Here is a 23,779-nt window from a genome sequence, read left to right on the forward strand (position 1 = left end):
TACTTTTGGGAGAAATGTCCTCTAGTCTGATGAAACAAAAATAGAACTGTTTGGCCATAATTACCATCGTTATGTCTGGAGGAAAAAGGGAGATGCTTGCAAGCCGAAGAACACCATCCCAACCGTGAAGCACGGGGGTGGCAGTATCATGTTGTGGGGGTGCTTTGCTGCAGAAGGGACTGGGGCACTTCACAAAATAGATCACCATCATGAGGAGGGGGAAATTATGTGGATATGTTGAAGTAACATCTCAAGACATCAGCCAGGAAGTTAAAGCTTGGTCGCAAATGGGTCTTCCAAATGGACAATGACCCCAAGCATACTTCCAAAGTTGTGGTAAAATGGCTTCAGTTCAGGCTTCAGGTATTGGAGTGGCCATCACAAAGCCCTGACCTCAATCCAATAGAATATTTGTGGGCAAAACTGAAAAGGCGTGTGCGAGCAAGGAGGCTTACAAACCTGACAGCTCTGTCAGGAGGAATGGACCAAAATTCACCCAACTTATTGTGGGAAGCTTGTGGAAGGCTACACGAAACGTTTGACCCAAGTTAAACAATTTAAAGGCAATGCTACCAAATACTAATTGAGTGTATGTAAACTTCTGACCCACTGGGAATGTGATGAAATAAATAAAAACTGAATTAAATCATTCTCTCTACTATTATTCTGACATTTCACATTCTTTAAATAAAGTGGTGATCCTAACTGACCTAAAACAAGAAATTTTTACTAGGATTAAATGTCAGGAATTGTGAAAAACTGAGTTGAAATGTACTTGGCTAAGGTGTATGTAAACTTCCGACTTCAACTGTATGTTTGAGCCTGAGCTCTATGCCCACCAGATTAGTTGAGTTGCATTTGTGTGACTAGGAACGGTTAAATAAGGTAGAGTTAGATGAAGTCACACCATGTTAGTTAGATGAGGCAGTATGGGAATGAAAGCCAGCTGGGTAAAGGTTCTTGAACGTTCTAGAAAGTTACTACTACTACTATGACCACGCAGGAAACCCACTGTCAGAGTCCCAAACGGCACCCTCTTCCCTACGTAGTGCACTACCCTATGGGCCCTGTTTAGAAGTAGTGCACTACGTAGAGAGAGAGTGTGGCGTTTGGACGGCAGCCCCAGTCTTTGGGGGGAGAGGGGCAGGACAGTGGGTTGTTCCCTGAGGTAACTATACCTGGCACCAGCAGAAACATGAACCTTGGCTTTGACCTTTTGACCTTGGCTCTCTGCTGCTCTCTTTCGCAGACGGTTTCTGCAACGGAAACATCACCGACACATCACCGAGACACTAGTGATGGTGAACAGACGTTCACACACACACACTCACACTCACACACACACACACACACTCACTCACACGCACACACACACACACACACACACACACACACACACACACACACACACACACACACACACACACACACACACACACACACACACACACACACACACTCACTCACACTCACACTCACACACACACACTCACACTCACACACACACTCACACACACACACACACACGTAGTACACGCAAGCTGTACACTCACACACATGCACACCCACACCCAATAATACACACACATGCATGTGCAGACACACACACACACACGATAGTACACGATATAACAGCCATAACACAGACAGTTTGGTTGTCAGGTTTAAAGGAGAGCAGTAAGGTGGGCTTCCAGATCCTTTGGAAAGTATTCAGACCCCTTGACTTTTTACACATTTGGTTACGTTACAGCCTTATTCTAAATTGTTTTTTTTCTCTCTCATCAATCTACACACAATACCCCATAATGACAAAGCAAAAACAGGCTATTAGACATTTTTGCAAATGTATATAAAAAAATATTTAAAAAATGAAATATGACATTTACATGTATTCAGACCCTTTACTCAGCTATTTTCAGGTCTCTCCAGAGATTTTAAACTGGTGTTCAAGTCTGGGCTCTGGCTGGGTCACTCAAGGACATTCAAAGACTTGCCACTTCTGCGTTGTCTTGGCTGTGTGCTTAGGGTGATTGTCTTGTTGGAAGGTGAACCTTCACCCCAGTCTGAGGTCCTGAGCGCTCTGGAGCAGGTTATCATCAAGGATCTCTGTACTTTGCTCTGTTCATTTTTCCCTCGATCCTGACTAGTCTCCCAGTCCCTGCCGCTGATAAACATCCCCACAGCATGATGGTGCCACTACCATGCTTCACCATAGGGATGGTGCCAGGTTTCCTCCAGACATGACGCTTGGCATTCAGGCCAAAGAGTTCAATCTTGGTTTCATCAGACCAGAGAATATGCCAACTCTAGGAAGAGTCTTGGTGGTTCCAAACTTTTTTCATTTAAGAATGATGGAGGCCACTGTGTTCTTGGGGACCTTCAATGCTGCAGAAATGTTTTGGTACTCTTCCCCAGATCTGTGCCTCGACATAATCCTGTCTCGAAGCTCAACGGACAATTCCTTCGACCTCATGGCTTGGTTTTTGCTCTGACATGCACTGTCAACTGTGGGACCTTATATAGACAGGTGTGTGCCTTTCCAAACCAATCAATTGAATTTACCACAGGTGGACTCCAATCAAGTTGTAGAAACATCTCAAGGATGATCAATGGAAACAGGATGAACCTGACCTCAATTACGAGTCTCACAGTAAAGACTATTTATTATTTTATACTGGCCCCCCAGTCTGTTACCAGGCAACATACCAGTAACCTAACTATGTACTGGCCCCCCAGTCTGTCTCCAGGTAGCATACCAGTAACCTAACTATGTACTGGCCCCCCAGTCTGTTACCAGGCAACATACCAGTAACCTAACTATGTACTGGCCCCCCAGTCTGTCTCCAGGTAGCATACCAGTAACCTAACTATGTACTGGCCCCCCAGTCTGTTACCAGGCAACATACCAGTAACCTAACTATGTACTGGCCCCCCAGTCTGTCTCCAGGTAGCATACCAGTAACCTAACTATGTACTGGCCCCCCAGTCTGTTACCAGGCAACATACCAGTAACCTAACTATGTACTGGCCCCCCAGTCTGTCACCAGGCAACATACCAGTAACCTAACTCTGTACTGGCCCCCCAGTCTGTTACCAGGCAACATACCAGTAACCTAACTATGTACTAGCCCCCCAGTCTGTCTCCAGGCAACATACCAGTAACCTAACTATGTACTGGCCCCCCAGTCTGTTACCAGGCAACATACCAGTAACCTAACTATGTACTGGCCCCCCAGTCTGTTACCAGGCAACATACCAGTAACCTAACTATGTACTGGCCCCCCAGTCTGTTACCAGGCAACATACCAGTAACCCAACTATGTACTGGCCCCCCAGTCTGTCTCCAGGCAACATACCAGTAACCTAACTATGTACTGGCCCCCCAGTCTGTTACCAGGTAACATACCAGTAACCCAACTATGTACTGGCCCCCCAGTCTGTCTCCAGGCAACATACCAGTAACCTAACTATGTACTGGCCCCCCAGTCTGTTACCAGGCAACATACCAGTAACCCAACTATGTACTGGCCCCCCAGTCTGTTACCAGGTAACATACCAGTAACCCAACTATGTACTGGCCCCCCAGTCTGTCTCCAGGTAGCATACCAGTAACCTAACTATGTACTGGCCCCCCAGTCTGTTACCAGGTAACATACCAGTAACCCAACTATGTACTGGCCCCCCAGTCTGTTACCAGGTAACATACCAGTAACCCAACTATGTACTGGCCCCCCAGTCTGTCTCCAGGCAACATACCAGTAACCCAACTATGTACTGGCCCCCCAGTCTGTTACCAGGCAACATACCAGTAACCTAACTATGTACTGGCCCCCCAGTCTGTCTCCAGGTAGCATACCAGTAACCTAACTATGTACTGGCCCCCCAGTCTGTTACCAGGCAACATACCAGTAACCTAACTATGTACTGGCCCCCCAGTCTGTCTCCAGGTAGCATACCAGTAACCTAACTATGTACTGGCCCCCCAGTCTGTTACCAGGCAACATACCAGTAACCTAACTATGTACTGGCCCCCCAGTCTGTCTCCAGGTAGCATACCAGTAACCTAACTATGTACTGGCCCCCCAGTCTGTTACCAGGCAACATACCAGTAACCTAACTATGTACTGGCCCCCCAGTCTGTCACCAGGCAACATACCAGTAACCTAACTCTGTACTGGCCCCCCAGTCTGTTACCAGGCAACATACCAGTAACCTAACTATGTACTAGCCCCCCAGTCTGTCTCCAGGCAACATACCAGTAACCTAACTATGTACTGGCCCCCCAGTCTGTTACCAGGCAACATACCAGTAACCTAACTATGTACTGGCCCCCCAGTCTGTTACCAGGCAACATACCAGTAACCTAACTATGTACTGGCCCCCCAGTCTGTTACCAGGCAACATACCAGTAACCCAACTATGTACTGGCCCCCCAGTCTGTCTCCAGGCAACATACCAGTAACCTAACTATGTACTGGCCCCCCAGTCTGTTACCAGGTAACATACCAGTAACCCAACTATGTACTGGCCCCCCAGTCTGTCTCCAGGCAACATACCAGTAACCTAACTATGTACTGGCCCCCCAGTCTGTTACCAGGCAACATACCAGTAACCCAACTATGTACTGGCCCCCCAGTCTGTTACCAGGTAACATACCAGTAACCCAACTATGTACTGGCCCCCCAGTCTGTTACCAGGCAACATACCAGTAACCTAACTATGTACTGGCCCCCCAGTCTGTTACCAGGCAACATTCCAGTAACCTAACTATGTACTGCCCCCCCCAGTCTGTCTCCAGGTAACATACCAGTAACCCAACTATGTACTGGCCCCCCAGTCTGTTACCAGGTAACATACCAGTAACCTAACTATGTACCAGTAACCTAACTATGTGCTTCTACAACAGCATTGCTTGCTGTTTGGGGTTTTAGGCTGGGTTTCTGTACAGCACTTTGAGATATCAGCTGATGTACGAAGGGCTATATAAATACATTTGATTTGATTTGATGTACTGGCCCCCCAGTCTGGTACCAGGCAACATAAACTATGTGTAAAATCCGAGGTATCTGCATGACGAAAATCAACCAAAACCAGTCAAAGGCTTTATGGACACTATGAAAATATCCTCAATCCTTCTACCACGTTTTGGACCAGTTCCCCTAGCCAGGCCAGCCAGTAAAATATAATATATATATATATATATATATAAATACAATATATTTCTCAAACATATTGTTATGAAACCACCGAAGAAGAAAAGTCCCTTTAGGACTTTACTATACTACACAGTCTATACATACTTCATGTTGTCAGAAACATTTGCTTGAAATGATAACTGCCTGTTGTAGCCTGTGTTGTTTTCCCTGTCCAGAATATCATACCGCTTCATGAAAAACCTCTGTTCTGTTCTGCTCTGCTCTGCTCTGTTCTGTTCTGTTCTGTTCTGTTCTGCTCTGCTCTGCTCTGCTCTGTTCTGTTCTGTTCTGTTCTGCTCTGTTCTGTTCTGTTCTGTTCTGTTCTGTTCTGTTCTGCTCTGCTCTGTTCTGTTCTGCTCTGTTCTGTTCTGTTCTGTTCTGTTCTGTTCTGCTCTGTCCTGCTCTATTCTGTTCTGTTCTGCTCTGCTCTGTTCTGTTCTGCTCTGTTCTGTTCTGTTCTGTTCTGCTCTGTCCTGCTCTATTCTGTTCTGTTCTGCTCTGTTCTGCTCTGTTCTGTTCTGCTCTGTTCTGTTCTGTTCTGCTCTGTTCTGTTCTGCTCTGCTCTATTCTGTTCTGTTCTGCTATGCTATGTTCTGTTCTGCTCTGTTCTGTTCTGTTCTGTTCTGCTCTGTTCTGCTCTATTCTGTTCTGCTCTGCTCTGTTCTGCTCTGCTCTATTCTGTTCTGTTCTGCTCTGCTCTATTCTGCTCTGTTCTGTTCTGCTCTGTTCTGTTCTGCTCTGTTCTGTTCTGCTCTGTTCTGTTCTGCTCTATTCTGTTCTGTTCTGTTCTGCTCTGTTCTGTTCTGCTCTGTTCTGCTCTATTCTGTTCTGTTCTGCTCTGCTCTGTTCTGCTCTGCTCTATTCTGTTCTGTTCTGCTCTGCTCTATTCTGCTCTGCTCTATTCTGCTCTGTTCTGTTCTGCTCTGCTCTGTTCTGCTCTGCTCTATTCTGTTCTGTTCTGCTCTGCTCTATTCTGCTCTGCTCTATTCTGCTCTGCTCTATTCTGCTCTGCTCTATTCTGCTCTGTTCTGTTCTGCTCTGTTCTGTTCTGCTCTATTCTGTTCTGTTCTGCTATGCTCTGTTTTGTCCGACTCTGTTCTGTTCTGCAGACAATTAACTAGCATTCCTTTCCTTCACTGTGTGCATAGAACACCCAAAACAAACAGCAAGAACACTAAAAAGACCTGTCCCAGAACCAAACACAAACATCTTAAGGACTCTTCTGTCTGTGGTTCATTGTGTGTGTGTGTGTTTGTGGATTTAGTGTGGATTTAATGTCTGAATATGGGAGCCCTGGTCACCAGTGGAGTTTTCCTGCATTTCCATGGATGTTCTCTCTAAGAGAGCCCAGTAGTTACCATGGTTACTGTTGTTCTCTCTCTAAGAGAGCCCAGTAGTTACCATGGTTACCGTTGTTCACTCTAAGAGAGCCCAGTAATTACCATGGTTACTGTTGTTCTATCTAACAGAGCCAAGTAGTTACCATGGTTACTGTTGTTCTCTCTCTAAGAGAGCCCAGTAGTTACCATGGTTACCATTGTTCTCTCTCTCTCTCTCTCTCTCTGAACGAGCCCAGTAGTTACCATGGTTAACGCTGTTCTCTCTAAGAGAGCCCAGTAGTTACCATGGTTACTGCTGTTCTATCTAACAGAGCCAAGTAGTTACCATGGTTACTGTTGTTCTCTCTAAGAGAGCCCAGTAGTTACCATGGTTGCCGTTGTTCTCTCTCTTTAACAGAGCCCAGTAGTTACCGCTGTTCTCTCTGAGAGCCCAGTAGTTACCATGGTTACCGTTGTTCTCTATCTAACAGAGCCCAGTAGTTACCATGGTTACCGTTGTTCTCTCTCTCTCTCTAAGAGTGCCCAGTAGTTACCATGGTTACCGTTGTTCTCTCTAACAGAGCCCAGTAGTTACCATGTTTACTGTTGTGGCCGGAAGCCACCCGTTGTTATGATTCTGAACGGTCAAATAGCTAGCAACAATGACAAGAAGCTGCCATGTGAGGAACTGTATGTGGCTCGTTTCAGCTCGTTGTTGTCTTGTTATTGATACCATGTCTTGTTTTCAGGTGTTTTGATTGGTTTTATGTCAATGCTAATATGGCTAGCTAACCAACAAATGTAACAATGTATTTGAGAGACAACAAGTGCCCATTGTGCAAATGCATTTATGTTTTCAATAAACATATGGTGATGAAATAGAGTTTACATGTTTTCAACACCGTCTGTTTTACCCAATAGTTGTGCATGCGTCTGTTTTGTTGCTAAACAACCAACTCGTCGTTAATGACTGATATGAGTGAATCCCTGCTTCCTAGCTACCTTAAGATGAATGCACAAACTGTAAGTCGCTGAGGATAACTGTGTCTGCAAAATATCAAAAATGTACATTTAAAATGTATAACTTACTTGTAGAAGTTCTTGTTGACCTTTTTCTCGTCAGGGAACCCCAGCATACCACAGATGACCCGAGTGTTTTTGGAGGTCCATCCCACATCACAGATCTGGACCCAGCCGTTCCTGTACTTAATCTCTACCACACCCTCGGTGACGGGCATCTTTTTGGTGGGCACCACCGGACGCAGACGCACCTTCTCCACCTTGTTCTCATCCATCTGCACCTGTAACGATGGATTTCAGGGGTCCGGGGTTATACAGAGTGCTCGGGTGAGGCCGGTGACACCTCAGAGCAATAAAACAGGCCTCCTGAGTTGTGTTTGACTGATCCAACATCCTGACTTGTTTTGTTAAAGGAACGGAATGGGACCTCATAAGATTAGCATGGTCCAACGAGGCTGGCGTGATGTGGCATGTTGCCAGATCTCTTTGGGGTGTCTTGCTAACTCCTATGACAAGACAGCAGCAGCACAGATACAGATACAAAACTGATCTGGAATCAGGGCAGGCTACTGTGTAGCCTGCCCTGATTGCCCTACAGATACAATAATAGTATCTGGTTGACTAAAGGCAGTAATAGTATCTGGTTGACTAAAGGCAGTAATAGTAACTGGTTGACTAAAGGCAGTAATAGTATCTGGTTGACTAAAGGCAGTAATAGTAACTGGTCATGACTAAAGGCAGTAATAGTATCTGGTTGACTAAAGGCAGTAATAGTAACTGGTTGACTAAAGGCAGTAATAGTATCTGGTTGACTAAAGGCAGTAATGGTAACTGGTTGTTATTAAAGGCAGTAATAGTATCTGGTTGACTAAAGGCAGTAATAGTAACTGGTTGACTAAAGGCAGTATTAGTAACTGGTTGATTAAAGGCAGTAATAGTAACTGGTCGTGACTAAAGGCAGTAATAGTAACTGGTTGACTAAAGGCAGTAATAGTATCTGGTTGACTAAAGGCAGTAATAATAACTGGTTGACTAAAGGCAGTAATAGTAACTGGTTGACTAAAGGCAGTATTAGTAACTGGTTGATTAAAGGCAGTAATAGTAACTGGTCGTGACTAAAGGCAGTAATAGTAACTGGTTGACTAAAGGCAGTAATAGTAACTGGTTGACTAAAGGCAGTAATAGTAACTGGTTGACTAAAGGCAGTAATAGTAACTGGTTGACTAAAGGCAGTAATAGTATCTGGTTGACTAAAGGCAGTAATAGTAACTGGTTGACTAAAGGCAGTAATAGTATCTGGTTGACTAAAGGCAGTAATAGTAACTGGTTGTTATTAAAGGCAGTAATAGTAACTGGTCGTGACTAAAGGCAGTAATAGTAACTGGTTGACTAAAGGCAGTAATAGTAACTGGTTGACTAAAGGCAGTAATAGTAACTGGTTGACTAAAGGCAGTAATAGTAACTGGTTGACTAAAGGCAGTAATAGTAACTGGTCGTGACTAAAGGCAGTAATAGTAACTGGTTGACTAAAGCCAGTAATAGTAACTGGTTGACTAAAGGCAGTATTAGTAACTGGTTGATTAAAGGCAGTAATAGTAACTGGTCGTGACTAAAGGCAGTAATAGTAACTGGTTGACTAAAGGCAGTAATAGTATATGGTTGACTAAAGGCAGTAATAATAACTGGTTGACTAAAGGCAGTAATAGTAACTGGTTGACTAAAGGCAGTATTAGTAACTGGTTGATTAAAGGCAGTAATAGTAACTGGTCGTGACTAAAGGCAGTAATAGTAACTGGTTGACTAAAGGCAGTAATAGTATCTGGTTGACTAAAGGCAGTAATAGTAACTGGTCGTGACTAAAGGCAGTAATAGTATCTGGTTGACTAAAGGCAGTAATAGTAACTGGTTGTTATTAAAGGCAGTAATAGTAACTGGTCGTGACTAAAGGCAGTAATAGTAACTGGTCGTGACTAAAGGCAGTAATAGTAACTGGTTGACTAAAGGCAGTAATAGTAACTGGTTGACTAAAGGCAGTAATAGTAACTGGTTGACTAAAGGCAGTAATAGTAACTGGTTGACTAAAGGCAGTAATAGTAACTGGTCGTGACTAAAGGCAGTAATAGTAACTGGTTGACTAAAGGCAGTAATAGTAACTGGTTGACTAAAGGCAGTATTAGTAACTGGTTGATTAAAGGCAGTAATAGTAACTGGTCGTGACTAAAGGCAGTAATAGTAACTGGTTGACTAAAGGCAGTAATAGTATCTGGTTGACTAAAGGCAGTAATAATAACTGGTTGACTAAAGGCAGTAATAGTAACTGGTTGACTAAAGGCAGTAATGGTAACTGGTTGATTAAAGGCAGTAATAGTAACTGGTCGTGACTAAAGGCAGTAATAGTAACTGGTTGACTAAAGGCAGTAATAGTAACTGGTTGACTAAAGGCAGTAATAGTAACTGGTTGACTAAAGGCAGTAATAGTATCTGGTTGACTAAAGGCAGTAATAGTAACTGGTTGACTAAAGGCAGTAATAGTATCTGGTTGACTAAAGGAAGTAATAGTAACTGGTCGTGACTAAAGGCAGTAATAGTATCTGGTTGACTAAAGGCAGTAATAGTAACTGGTTGTTATTAAAGGCAGTAATAGTAACTGGTCGTGACTAAAGGCAGTAATAGTAACTGGTCGTGACTAAAGGCAGTAATAGTAACTGGTTGACTAAAGGCAGTAATAGTAACTGGTTGACTAAAGGCAGTAATAGTAACTGGTTGACTAAAGGCAGTAATAGTAACTGGTTGACTAAAGGCAGTAATAGTAACTGGTTGACTAAAGGCAGTAATAGTAACTGGTCGTGACTAAAGGCAGTAATAGTAACTGGTTGACTAAAGCCAGTAATAGTAACTGGTTGACTAAAGGCAGTATTAGTAACTGGTTGATTAAAGGCAGTAATAGTAACTGGTCGTGACTAAAGGCAGTAATAGTAACTGGTTGACTAAAGGCAGTAATAGTATCTGGTTGACTAAAGGCAGCAATAGTATCTGGTTGACTAAAGGCAGTAATAGTAACTGGTTGACTAAAGGCAGTAATAGTAACTGGTTGACTAAAGGCAGTAATAGTATCTGGTTGACTAAAGGCAGTAATAGTAACTGGTTGACTAAAGGCAGTAATAGTATCTGGTTGAGTAAAGGCAGTAATAGTATCTGGTTGACTAAAGGCAGTAATAGTAACTGGTCATGACTAAAGGCAGTAATAGTAACTGGTCGTGACTAAAGGCAGTAATAGTAACTGGTCGTGACTAAAGGCAGTAATAGTATCTGGTTGACTAAAGGCAGTAATAGTAACTGGTCGTGACTAAAGGCAGTAATAGTAACTGGTTGACTAAAGGCAGTAATAGTAACTGGTTGACTAAAGGCAGTAATAGTATCTGGTTGACTAAAGGCAGTAATAGTAACTGGTCGTGACTAAAGGCAGTAATAGTAACTGGTTGACTAAAGGCAGTAATAGTAACTGGTTGACTAAAGGCAGTAATAGTAACTGGTTGACTAAAGGCAGTAATAGTAACTGGTCATGACTAAAGGCAGTAATAGTATCTGGTTGACTAAAGGCAGTAATAGTAACTGGTCATGACTAAAGGCAGTAATAGTATCTGGTTGACTAAAGGCAGTAATAGTATCTGGTTGACTAAAGGCAGTAATAGTATCTGGTTGACTAAAGGCAGTAATAGTAACTGGTTGACTAAAGGCAGTAATAGTAACTGGTTGACTAAAGGCAGTAATAGTAACTGGTTGACTAAAGGCAGTAATAGTAACTGGTTGACTAAAGGCAGTAATAGTATCTGGTTGACTAAAGGCAGTAATAGTAACTGGTTGACTAAAGGCAGTAATAGTAACTGGTCGTGACTAAAGGCAGTAATAGTAACTGGTTGACTAAAGGCAGTAATAGTATCTGGATGACTAAAGGCAGTAATAGTAACTGGTTGACTAAAGGCAGTAATAGTAACTGGTTGACTAAAGGCAGTAATAGTATCTGGTTGACTAAAGGCAGTAATAGTATCTGGTTGACTAAAGGCAGTAATAGTATCTGGTCGTGACTAAAGGCAGTAATAGTAACTGGTCGTGACTAAAGGCAGTAATAGTATCTGGTTGACTAAAGGCAGTAATAGTAATTGGTCGTGACTAAAGGCAGTAATAGTATCTGGTTGACTAAAGGCAGTAATAGTAACTGGTTGTTATTAAAGGCAGTAATAGTAACTGGTCGTGACTAAAGGCAGTAATAGTAACTGGTCGTGACTAAAGGCAGTAATAGTAACTGGTTGACTAAAGGCAGTAATAGTAACTGGTTGACTAAAGGCAGTAATAGTAACTGGTTGACTAAAGGCAGTAATAGTAACTGGTTGACTAAAGGCAGTAATAGTAACTGGTCGTGACTAAAGGCAGTAATAGTAACTGGTTGACTAAAGGCAGTAATAGTAACTGGTTGACTAAAGGCAGTAATAGTAACTGGTTGACTAAAGGCAGTAATAGTAACTGGTCGTGACTAAAGGCAGTAATAATAACTGGTTGACTAAAGGCAGTAATAGTAACTGGTTGACTAAAGGCAGTAATGGTAACTGGTTGATTAAAGGCAGTAATAGTAACTGGTCGTGACTAAAGGCAGTAATAGTAACTGGTTGACTAAAGGCAGTAATAGTAACTGGTTGACTAAAGGCAGTAATAGTAACTGGTTGACTAAAGGCAGTAATAGTATCTGGTTGACTAAAGGCAGTAATAGTAACTGGTTGACTAAAGGCAGTAATAGTATCTGGTTGACTAAAGGAAGTAATAGTAACTGGTCGTGACTAAAGGCAGTAATAGTATCTGGTTGACTAAAGGCAGTAATAGTAACTGGTTGTTATTAAAGGCAGTAATAGTAACTGGTCGTGACTAAAGGCAGTAATAGTAACTGGTCGTGACTAAAGGCAGTAATAGTAACTGGTTGACTAAAGGCAGTAATAGTAACTGGTTGACTAAAGGCAGTAATAGTAACTGGTTGACTAAAGGCAGTAATAGTAACTGGTTGACTAAAGGCAGTAATAGTAACTGGTTGACTAAAGGCAGTAATAGTAACTGGTCGTGACTAAAGGCAGTAATAGTAACTGGTTGACTAAAGCCAGTAATAGTAACTGGTTGACTAAAGGCAGTATTAGTAACTGGTTGATTAAAGGCAGTAATAGTAACTGGTCGTGACTAAAGGCAGTAATAGTAACTGGTTGACTAAAGGCAGTAATAGTATCTGGTTGACTAAAGGCAGCAATAGTATCTGGTTGACTAAAGGCAGTAATAGTAACTGGTTGACTAAAGGCAGTAATAGTAACTGGTTGACTAAAGGCAGTAATAGTATCTGGTTGACTAAAGGCAGTAATAGTAACTGGTTGACTAAAGGCAGTAATAGTATCTGGTTGAGTAAAGGCAGTAATAGTATCTGGTTGACTAAAGGCAGTAATAGTAACTGGTCATGACTAAAGGCAGTAATAGTAACTGGTCGTGACTAAAGGCAGTAATAGTAACTGGTCGTGACTAAAGGCAGTAATAGTATCTGGTTGACTAAAGGCAGTAATAGTAACTGGTCGTGACTAAAGGCAGTAATAGTAACTGGTTGACTAAAGGCAGTAATAGTAACTGGTTGACTAAAGGCAGTAATAGTATCTGGTTGACTAAAGGCAGTAATAGTAACTGGTCGTGACTAAAGGCAGTAATAGTAACTGGTTGACTAAAGGCAGTAATAGTAACTGGTTGACTAAAGGCAGTAATAGTAACTGGTTGACTAAAGGCAGTAATAGTAACTGGTCATGACTAAAGGCAGTAATAGTATCTGGTTGACTAAAGGCAGTAATAGTAACTGGTCATGACTAAAGGCAGTAATAGTATCTGGTTGACTAAAGGCAGTAATAGTATCTGGTTGACTAAAGGCAGTAATAGTATCTGGTTGACTAAAGGCAGTAATAGTAACTGGTTGACTAAAGGCAGTAATAGTAACTGGTTGACTAAAGGCAGTAATAGTAACTGGTTGACTAAAGGCAGTAATAGTAACTGGTTGACTAAAGGCAGTAATAGTATCTGGTTGACTAAAGGCAGTAATAGTAACTGGTTGACTAAAGGCAGTAATAGTAACTGGTCGTGACTAAAGGCAGTAATAGTAACTGGTTGACTAAAGGCAGTAATAGTATCTGGATGACTAAAGGCAGTAATAGTAACTGGTTGCCTAAAGGCAGTAATAGTAACTGGTTGACTAAAGGCAGTAATAGTATCTGGTTGACTAAAGGCAGTAATAGTATCTGGTTGACTAAAGGCAGTAATAGTATCTGGTCGTGACTAAAGGCAGTAATAGTAACTGGTCGTGACTAAAGGCAGTAATAGTATCTGGATGACTAAAGGCAGTAATAGTAACTGGTTGACTAAAGGCAGTAATAGTAACTGGTTGACTAAAGGCAGTAATAGTAACTGGTTGACTAAAGGCAGTAATAGTATCTGGTTGACTAAAGGCAGTAATAGTATCTGGTTGACTAAAGGCAGTAATAGTATCTGGTCGTGACTAAAGGCAGTAATAGTAACTGGTCAAGACTAAAGGCAGTAATAGTAACTGGTCGTGACTAAAGGCAGTAATAGTATCTGTTTGACTAAAGGCAGTAATAGTAACTGGTTGACTAAAGGCAGTAATAGTAACTGGTTGACTAAAGGCAGTAATAGTATCTGGTTGACTAAAGGCAGTAATAGTATCTGGTTGACTAAAGGCAGTAATAGTATCTGGTTGACTAAAGGCAGTAATAGTATCTGGTTGACTAAAGGCAGTAATAGTATCTGGTTGACTAAAGGCAGTAATAGTAACTGGTTGACTAAAGGCAGTAATAGTATCTGGTTGACTAAAGGCAGTAATAGTATCTGGTTGACTAAAGGCAGTAATAGTATCTGGTTGACTAAAGGCAGTAATAGTATCTGGTCGTGACTAAAGGCAGTAATAGTAACTGGTCATGACTAAAGGCAGTAATAGTAACTGGTCATGACTAAAAGCAGTAATAGTAACTAACTGGTTTGTAACTGTGGATTCTTCATTCCCAGGCTGCGTTGCATTGAGTCAGATCAGACTGAGTGGGTGGAAGAGGAGAAGGCTGAACTCCTGGTTTGTTGTCTTTTCGCCAGACTGGTCAGATGAGGAGTCAGGAACACAGAGAGGAGGAGGAGCTGGAAGAGCAGGAGAAGCAATAGCCGGAGGATAAGAAGGAGGAGGAGGTGGAAGGAGGAGGAGCTGGAGGGGGAGGAGCTTGAGGAGTGGAGGAATTCCATGTTTAAGAAAATTAAAACTTCAACCCTTAAGAAAGCTCTTGTTTAGAGAGCTCATACCGTCCAATAAGGGGGAGGGAGAGAGGAAAAAGGAAATGGAAAAAGACTGGCAGTCTGGCACCTATGTGCTGTTCAACACTACAACTGTGTTGGACAATCACTCACTAGCGGTTAACTTATGACACGGCCATGTTATAACATAGTGAATGGTCTATGAGAGTGTAATTGTAAACTGTGGTATAGGGCTCTCCAACCCTAATCGATTTAAACCCTACAGGAGGTTAGCTCTCCAGGAACAGGGTCAGAGTTAAAATCTACAGGAGGGCAGCTCTCCAACCCTAATCTATTGAAACCCTACAGGAGGGTAGCTCTCCAGGAACAGGGTCGGAGTTAAAACCTACAGGAGGGCAGCTCTCCAACCCTAATCTATTGAAACCCTACAGGAGGGTGGGTAGCTCTCCACGAACAGGGTCGGAGTTAAAAACCTACAGGAGGGCAGCTCTCCAACCCTAATCTATTGAAACCCTACAGGAGGGTAGCTCTCCAGGAACAGGGTCGGAGTTAAAACCTACAGGAGGGCAGCTCTCCAACCCTAATCTATTGAAACCCTACAGGAGGTTAGCTCTCCAGGAACAGGGTCAGAGTTAAAACCTACAGGAGGGCAGCTCTCCAACCCTAATCTATTGAAACCCTACAGGAGGGTAGCTCTCCACGAACAGGGTCGGAGTTAAAAACCTACAGGAGGGCAGCTCTCCAACCCTAATCTATTGAAACCCTACAGGAGGGTAGCTCTCCAGGAACAGGGTCGGAGTTAAAACCTAAAGGAGGGCAGCTCTCCAACCCTAATATATTGAAACCCTACAGGAGGTTAGCTCTCCAGGAACTGGGTCAGAGTTTTAACTACAGGAGGGTTTCTCTCCAGGGACAGGGTCGGGGTTAAAACCTAAAGGAGGGTAGCTCTCCAGAAACAGGGTTGGAGTTAAAACCTACAGGAGGGTAGCTCTCCAGAAACAGGGTTGGAGTTTTAACCTACAGGAGGGTTGCTCTCCAGGAACAGGGTTGGAGTTTTAACCTACAGGAGGGTAGCTCTCCAGGAACAGGGTTGGAGTTTTAACCTACAGGAGGGTAGCTCTCAAGGAACAGGGTTGGAGTTTTAACCTACAGGAGGGTTTCTCTACAGGAACAGGGTCGGAGTTAAAACCTACAGGAGGGTGTCTCTCCAGGAACAGGGTTGGAGTTAAAACCTACAGGAGGGTGTCTCTCCAGGAACAGGGTTGGAGTTAAAACCTACAGGAGGGTATCTCTCCAGGAACAGGGTTGGAGTTAAAACCTACAGGAGGGTGTCTCTCCAGGAACAGGGTTGGAGTTAAAACCTACAGGAGGGTGTCTCTCCAGGAACAGGGTTGGAGTTAAAACCTACAGGAGGGTAGCTCTCCAGGAACAGGGCTAGAGTTAAAACCTACAGGAGGGTTGCTCTCCAGGAACAGGGTTGGAGTTTAAACCTACAGGAGGGTAGCTCTCCAGGAACAGGGTTGGAGTTAAATCCTACAGGAGGGTAGCTCTCCAGGAACAGGGTTGGAGTTTAAACCTATAGGAGGGTTGCTCTCCAGGAACACAAGCCTCTCCAGCCCACCAGAAACAGTAGTATGTACTGTAGCATGTATTGGCTCCCGAGTGGAGCAGCGGTCTAAGGTAATGCATCTCAGTGCAAGAGGCTTCACTACAGACCCTAGTTCGATTCCAGGCTGTGTCACAACCGGCCGTGATTGTGCGCCCTATGGGACTCCCAATTGGCCCAGCATCATCTGGGTTAGGGTTTATCCGGGGTAAAAGATCATTGCATATAAGAATTTGTTCTTAACTGACTTGCCTAGTTAAATAAATAAATAAACTGTACTATTTACAGTACATGTAATGTAGTGTTTACTACAGACAGACAGCAGACTGAATGTTGCATAATCCTACAGACTGTACCTTATGTAGAGTCTTTGAACCCTGACAGACTGTACCCTATGTAGAGTCTATGAACCCTGACAGACTGTACCCTATGTAGAGTCTATGAACCCTGACAGACTGTACCCTATGTAGAGTCTATGAACCCTGACAGACAGGACCCTATGTAAAGTCCATGAACCCTGACTCATATGAACCCTATAGACTCGTATTAATCCACCAAGAACACAGTGTTATATTAATCAGTAGGCCTAGTCACTGTTAACATCCCAAATAGCATACTAATCCTTATATATTGCACTACTTTTGACCAGAGACCTATGGATAAAGCAATTCCAATTCAAAATGTTCCTAATTGAAAAGCATTGAATAGAATTAGGGTTTCGATGTACTTCCTGAATTGACTGGAATTTAAATGGAATTGACTCCAACCCACCTACTGAGCATGACAATACAATTAGTGCCTTACATCGATGATGTTGGAGTGGACAAAACCAGGAAGCCTCTCGTCCTTGCAGACGACTCCAGCGTCCTCATCGTGTGTGCAGTCACTGTTGCCCCAACCCCGGGATTTACACAGCTCAATGCTCTTCTCTCCTCCGTTACACTGCACATTATCCAGCCAGATCTTCCCTGCATGGAGAGCAGACAGACAGTCACTAATAGTAACCACTTTACAGTGGTACTCCACTCTCCTTTTCACCTCATTTAACACCTGATTTACTGAACTAAAGGTACATCTCAATAGGTGGTCCAGGTATCCTCATGACATGGCACAAGTGGGGGGGGGGGGGGGGGGGGGGAATCCTCGTTAGTTCTCTATTGTTCCTCAAGAAGCAAGATGGAGGCTGATCACGAGTTTCCATCAGACCAACACCTTGAATGCCAAGCTCCTTCTAGTTTGCAGTTGTCTAAAATAACACATATTCACTTTTCAACAGGAAACGTTTAAAACGTCTTTAACATGACGCCATGCTCTGACATACAACATATTAAATAATAATAATATATGAACAGAACATATTAACTAATAATAATTAAAAATAACATATTAAATTATAATAATATATAAACAGAACATATTAAATAATAATCATTAATAAACAGAACATATTAAATAATAATAACATAAATAGAACACATTAAATAATAATAACATATAAACAGAACATATTATATAATAATATATAAACAGAACATATTAAATAATAATAATATATAAACAGAACATATTAAATAATAATATATAAACAGAACATATTAAATAATAATAATATATAAACAGAACATATTATATAATAATATATAAACAGAACATATTATATAATAATATATAAACAGAACGTATTATATAATAATATATAAACAGAACATATTATATAATAATATATAAACAGAACATATTATATAATAATATATAAACAGAACGTATTAAATAATAATAATATATAAACAGAACATATTAAATAATAATAATATATAAACAGAACATATTAAATAATAATAATATATAAACAGAACATATTAAATAATAATAATATATAAACAGAACATATTAAATAATAATAATATATAAACAGAACATATTATATAATAATATATAAACAGAACATATTAAATAATAATAATATATAAACAGAACATATTATATAATAATATATAAACAGAACATATTATATAATAATATATAAACAGAACATATTATATAATAATATATAAACAGAACATATTAAATAATAATATATAAACAGAACATATTATATAATAATATATAAACAGAACATATTATATAATAATATATAAACAGAACGTATTATATAATAATATATAAACAGAACATATTATATAATAATATATAAACAGAACAGAACATATTAAATAATAATATATAAACAGAACAGAACGTATTATATAATAATATATAAACAGAACGTATTAAATAATAACATAAACAGAACATAATGATACATGCCATTTTGCAGTAGGTCCCTCACCTAGTCCCTTGCCGTACTTGGCACTATGAGTCCACCCCGTAGCAGAAACGAAGCCCAGCTGGCGACAGAGGACGTTGGCATTGGACAGAGAGAAGTCATCATCACAGATGGTCCCCCACTCTCCCTTGTAGAAGATCTCGATGCGCCCCTCGTTGTGCTTCCGGGGGTACCCCACCAGACGAAACTGCAGCCGGTCATTCTGGGGTTTGGGAGAGGTGGTGCTCTGGATAGGGGGCGTTGTCTGGGCCATGATCCAGGCTGGAAGCCAAACAGCTAACAGGAAGCTGATGACTGAACATTGCTGCCACCATCTTGAGGTTTTCATCTTTCCGACCTGTAGGGGCAGGGACAGGAGAGGTCAATAGGTCCCCTAGGAGGGGCAGGAGAGGTCAATAGGTCCCCTGGGAGGGGCAGGAGAGGTCAATAGGTCCTCTGGGAGGGGCAGGAGAGGTCAATAGGTCCTCTGGGAGGGGCAGGAGAGGTCAATAGGTCCCCTGGGAGGGACATGAGAGGTCAATAGGTCCCCTGGGAGGGACAGGAGAGGTCAATAGGTTAAAATTGACATAAAAACACACAGATTCAATTCCACAGGGCTGGGGGCGGGGGGGGGGGGGGTGAAACAGAGATGCAGCTTGAGCCGCACCCACTTCAGCATATATAATAAACGAATTAACGAGGGCACACATCCAGTCATCTCCTTGTCTGAAGGACAAGTGGATAAACAGGTTCATGTCAAGTGTGGCTGGTAATGACTCACATCAACACCACTGTCGTCCCTCCCTGCTCTGTCTACTGTGTTTTGCTGTGCTTACTTCCTGTAGCAGATTGGTGGGCGGAATAGGAGAGTGGGGCGGAGTAGGAGAGGTGGGCGGAGTTGGGAGGGTTGGATGGGGTATACCTGTGGGATAAAGCCACTGTTTCCCCATTCAGCAAGAGATTCCTCTCTCCATGCATTCAGGTACCTTTTGGTTGTTTCGTTGTGGCGTTGGCAGTTGACGCCTAATTTACTGACCTTCATGCCTCGTCTGATTATTGTTGTGAGTGTTTACTTTATTTATGGAGAAATTCATTTAGTTATTCCTTTACTCAGTGTGTGGTTTCCCATTGTTACAATCTTGAAACAGGTTTTAACACAACCCCTGCATGTTTTTTCCCCCAAAAGTCCCCCGGAATGTAGTCCTACACTGAACACCACACATCGGCTGCTACAGTAGGCTGAATGATAGAACAGCTATTTCCATGTTAAAATGTTATGAGATGTATTTTATCCATTGTTTTTGATGGTAGGCTACTCTGGTAGGCCTACATTATGATCAAATAGCCAGAGCAGCCTACTTGACCACTGTTAAAACTGTAACTTAAAGCAGGTACAGCCTCAGTGTTCACAGTAAAACTGTAACTTAAAGCAGGTACAGCCTCAGTGTTCACAGTAAAACTGTAACTTATAGAAGGTACAGCCTCAGTGTTCACAGTAAAACTGTAACTTATATAAGGTACAGCCTCAGTGTTCACAGTAAAACTGTAACTTATAGAAGGTACAGCCTCAGTGTTCACAGTAAAACTGTAACTTATAGAAGGTACAGCCTCAGTGTTCACAGTAAAACTGTAACTTATAGAAGGTACAGCCTCAGTGTTCACAGTAAAACTGTAACTTATAGAAGGTACAGCCTCAGTGTTCACAGTAAAACTGTAACTTATAGAAGGTACAGCCTCAGTGTTCACAGTAAAACTGTAACTTATAGAAGGTACAGCCTCAGTGTTCACAGTAAAACTGTAACTTATAGAAGGTACAGCCTCTGTGTTCACAGTAAAACTGTAACTTATAGAAGGTACAGCCTCAGTGTTCACAGTAAAACTGTAACTTATAGAAGGTACAGCCTCAGTGTTCACAGTAAAACTGTAACTTATAGAAGGTACAGCCTCAGTGTTCACAGTAAAACTGTAACTTATAGAAGGTACAGCCTCAGTGTTCACAGTAAAATTGTAACTTATAGAAGGTACAGCCTCAGTGTTCACAGTAAAACTGTAACTTATAGAAGGTACAGCCTCAGTGTTCACAGTAAAACTGTAACTTATAGAAGGTACAGCCTCTGTGTTCACAGTAAAACTGTAACTTATAGAAGGTACAGCCTCAGTGTTCACAGTAAAATTGTAACTTATAGAAGGTACAGCCTCAGTGTTCACAGTAAAACTGTAACTTATAGAAGGTACAGCCTCAGTGTTCACAGTAAAACTGTAACTTATAGAAGGTACAGCCTCTGTGTTCACAGTAAAACTGTAACTTATAGAAGGTACAGCCTCAGTGTTCACAGTAAAACTGTAACTTATAGAAGGTACAGCCTCAGTGTTCACAGTAAAACTGTAACTTATAGAAGGTACAGCCTCAGTGTTCACAGTAAAACTGTAACTTATAGAAGGTACAGCCTCAGTGTTCACAGTAAAACTGTAACTTATAGAAGGTACAGCCTCAGTGTTCACAGTAAAACTGTAACTTATAGAAGGTACAGCCTCAGTGTTCACAGTAAAACTGTAACTTATAGAAGGTACAGCCTCTGTGTTCACAGTAAAACTGTAACTTATAGAAGGTACAGCCTCAGTGTTCACAGTAAAACTGTAACTTATAGAAGGTACAGCCTCAGTGTTCACAGTAAAACTGTAACTTATAGAAGGTACAGCCTCAGTGTTCACAGTAAAACTGTAACTTATAGAAGGTACAGCCTCAGTGTTCACAGTAAAATTGTAACTTATAGAAGGTACAGCCTCAGTGTTCACAGTAAAACTGTAACTTATAGAAGGTACAGCCTCAGTGTTCACAGTAAAACTGTAACTTATAGAAGGTACAGCCTCTGTGTTCACAGTAAAACTGTAACTTATAGAAGGTACAGCCTCAGTGTTCACAGTAAAATTGTAACTTATAGAAGGTACAGCCTCAGTGTTCACAGTAAAACTGTAACTTATAGAAGGTACAGCCTCAGTGTTCACAGTAAAACTGTAACTTATAGAAGGTACAGCCTCTGTGTTCACAGTAAAACTGTAACTTATAGAAGGTACAGCCTCAGTGTTCACAGTAAAACTGTAACTTATAGAAGGTACAGCCTCAGTGTTCACAGTAAAACTGTAACTTATAGAAGGTACAGCCTCAGTGTTAACAGTAAATGCGCACAAGAAGACACATCATTTGTTCAGGTTTGCGCTCAGCAGACCCGAAATTTGCTCAATGCCTACATTTTTTTTTGGTAAACATTGGACTGCAGCACCGGGCCTCACCCTACTAGAATCTGAAGTGAAATGTCACCGTTTGCTGATGATCTGGTGCTTCTGTCCCCAACCAAGGAAAGCCTACAGCAGCACCTAGATCTTCTGCACAGATTGTACAGACCTGGGCCCTGACAGTAAATCTCAGTAAGTCAAAAATAATGGTGTTCCAAAAAAGGTCCAGTTGCCAGGACCACAAATACGAATTCCATTTAGACACCGTTGCCCTAGAGCAGTGGTTCCCAAACTTGTTAAAGTCCCGTACCCTTTCAAACACTCAACCTCCAGCTGCGTACCCCCTCTAGCACCAGGGTCAGCTGTACCCCCTCTAGCACCAGGGTCAGCTGTACCCCCTCTAGCACCAGGGTCAGCTGTACCCCCTCTAGCACCAGGGTCAGCACACTCTCAAATGTTGTTTTTTGCCATCATTGTAAGCCCGCCACACACACTCTACATTTATTAAACATAATAATGAGTTTGAGTTTTTGTCACAACCAGACGAGTGGTGTTCGGTTCTAATTCTCAGAGTATAAAGCTCACAGGACATTATTTATTTTATTTTTTATTTTACCTTTATTTAACCAGGTAGGCAAGTTGAGAACAAGTTCTCATTTACAATTGCGACCTGGCATTATGAAAGTTTAACCAAGTTTATTCTTCCCAGAGGATCAATACATTAGACAAAACATTTTCACACAAGCACTGATATTTAACCCTTCCTCCTAGGCTGAGTCTCCTCCTACACATCTGTACAAACATTGTATCTTTACTGCTAGGCAGGAAACTAAGTATTACGTGCCATAAACGTTTATTACTCCCTTAACGTGACCTGACCTGATCTCGACTCCCCCCTTCACCCCTTATCCATGACTCTCTCCCCTTATCAATGCCTGCCACGTGATCGCTTTCCCTGATACATTATCCTCTCTCCCTCAGTGACACGAATAAGTCTATTTCAGATTCTCAGAACCCAACAGTGGGAAGTGACAAAGAGCTCTTATAGGACCCGGGCACAAATAATAATAATCAATCATTTGCTCTTTATTAAACCATCTTACATATTAAACCTTATTTGTTCATCTAAAATTGTGAATAACTCACCACAGGCTAATGAGAAGGGTGTGCTTGAAAGATACACATACTGTAACTCTGCAATGTTGGGTTGTGTTGGAGAGAGTCTCAGTCTTTAATCATTTTCCACACACAGTCTGTGCCTGTATTTAGTTGTCATGCTAGTGAGGGTCGAGAATCCACTCTCACATAGGCAAGTAGTTGCAAAGGGCATCAGTGTCTTAACAGCACGATTTGCCAAGGCAGGATACTCTGAGTGCAACCCTATCAGGAAATCTATTAGTGGCTTCTGATTAAATAAAATTTTCACAGAACCGCTTGTTGCAATTTCGATGAGGCTCTCTTGTTCAGATATCGGTAAGTGGACTGGAGGCAGGGCATGAAAGGGATAACGAATCCAGTTGTTTGTGTCATCCGTTTCGGGAAATTACCTGCGTAATTGCGCACCCAACTCACTCAGGTGCTTCGCTATATCACATTTGACATTGTCTGTAAGCTGGAGTTCATTTGCACACAAACTCATACTTTGATGGAAAGACCTGTGTGTTGTCCTTGTTAATGCAGACAGAGAAGAGCTCCAATTTCTTAATCATCGCCTCAATTTTGTCCCGCACATTGAATATAGTTGCAGAGAGTTCCTGTAATCCTTAGATTCAGATCA

The 23,779-nt window shown here is 41.8% G+C and overlaps 1 protein-coding gene across 4 annotated transcripts in view; it reads right to left on the minus strand.

Annotated features, from left to right (window-relative positions):
- The window catches only part of LOC110498419 (lysyl oxidase homolog 3B), a 104,489-nt gene that overhangs the window by 63,573 nt on the left and 17,137 nt on the right, over window positions 1–23,779 (minus strand). For 2 of the 4 annotated variants that reach the window (XM_036955420.1, XM_036955422.1), the window contains exons 2-5: window positions 18,793–19,126; window positions 17,268–17,431; window positions 7,604–7,815; window positions 1,179–1,256 (exon numbers count right to left, since the gene is read on the minus strand). In XM_036955420.1, the coding sequence (XP_036811315.1) occupies window positions 1,179–1,256; window positions 7,604–7,815; window positions 17,268–17,431; window positions 18,793–19,117 (779 nt within the window). In that variant the 5' untranslated portion in view covers window positions 19,118–19,126. The remainder of the gene's footprint in view (window positions 1–1,178; window positions 1,257–7,603; window positions 7,816–17,267; window positions 17,432–18,792; window positions 19,127–23,779) is intronic. The other 2 variants (XM_036955421.1, XM_036955423.1) reach the window with 1 other exon arrangement.

Source organism: Oncorhynchus mykiss, chromosome 19 (genome assembly GCF_013265735.2).
Source record: "Oncorhynchus mykiss isolate Arlee chromosome 19, USDA_OmykA_1.1, whole genome shotgun sequence".
NCBI classification, from domain to species: Eukaryota; Metazoa; Chordata; class Actinopteri; order Salmoniformes; family Salmonidae; genus Oncorhynchus; species Oncorhynchus mykiss.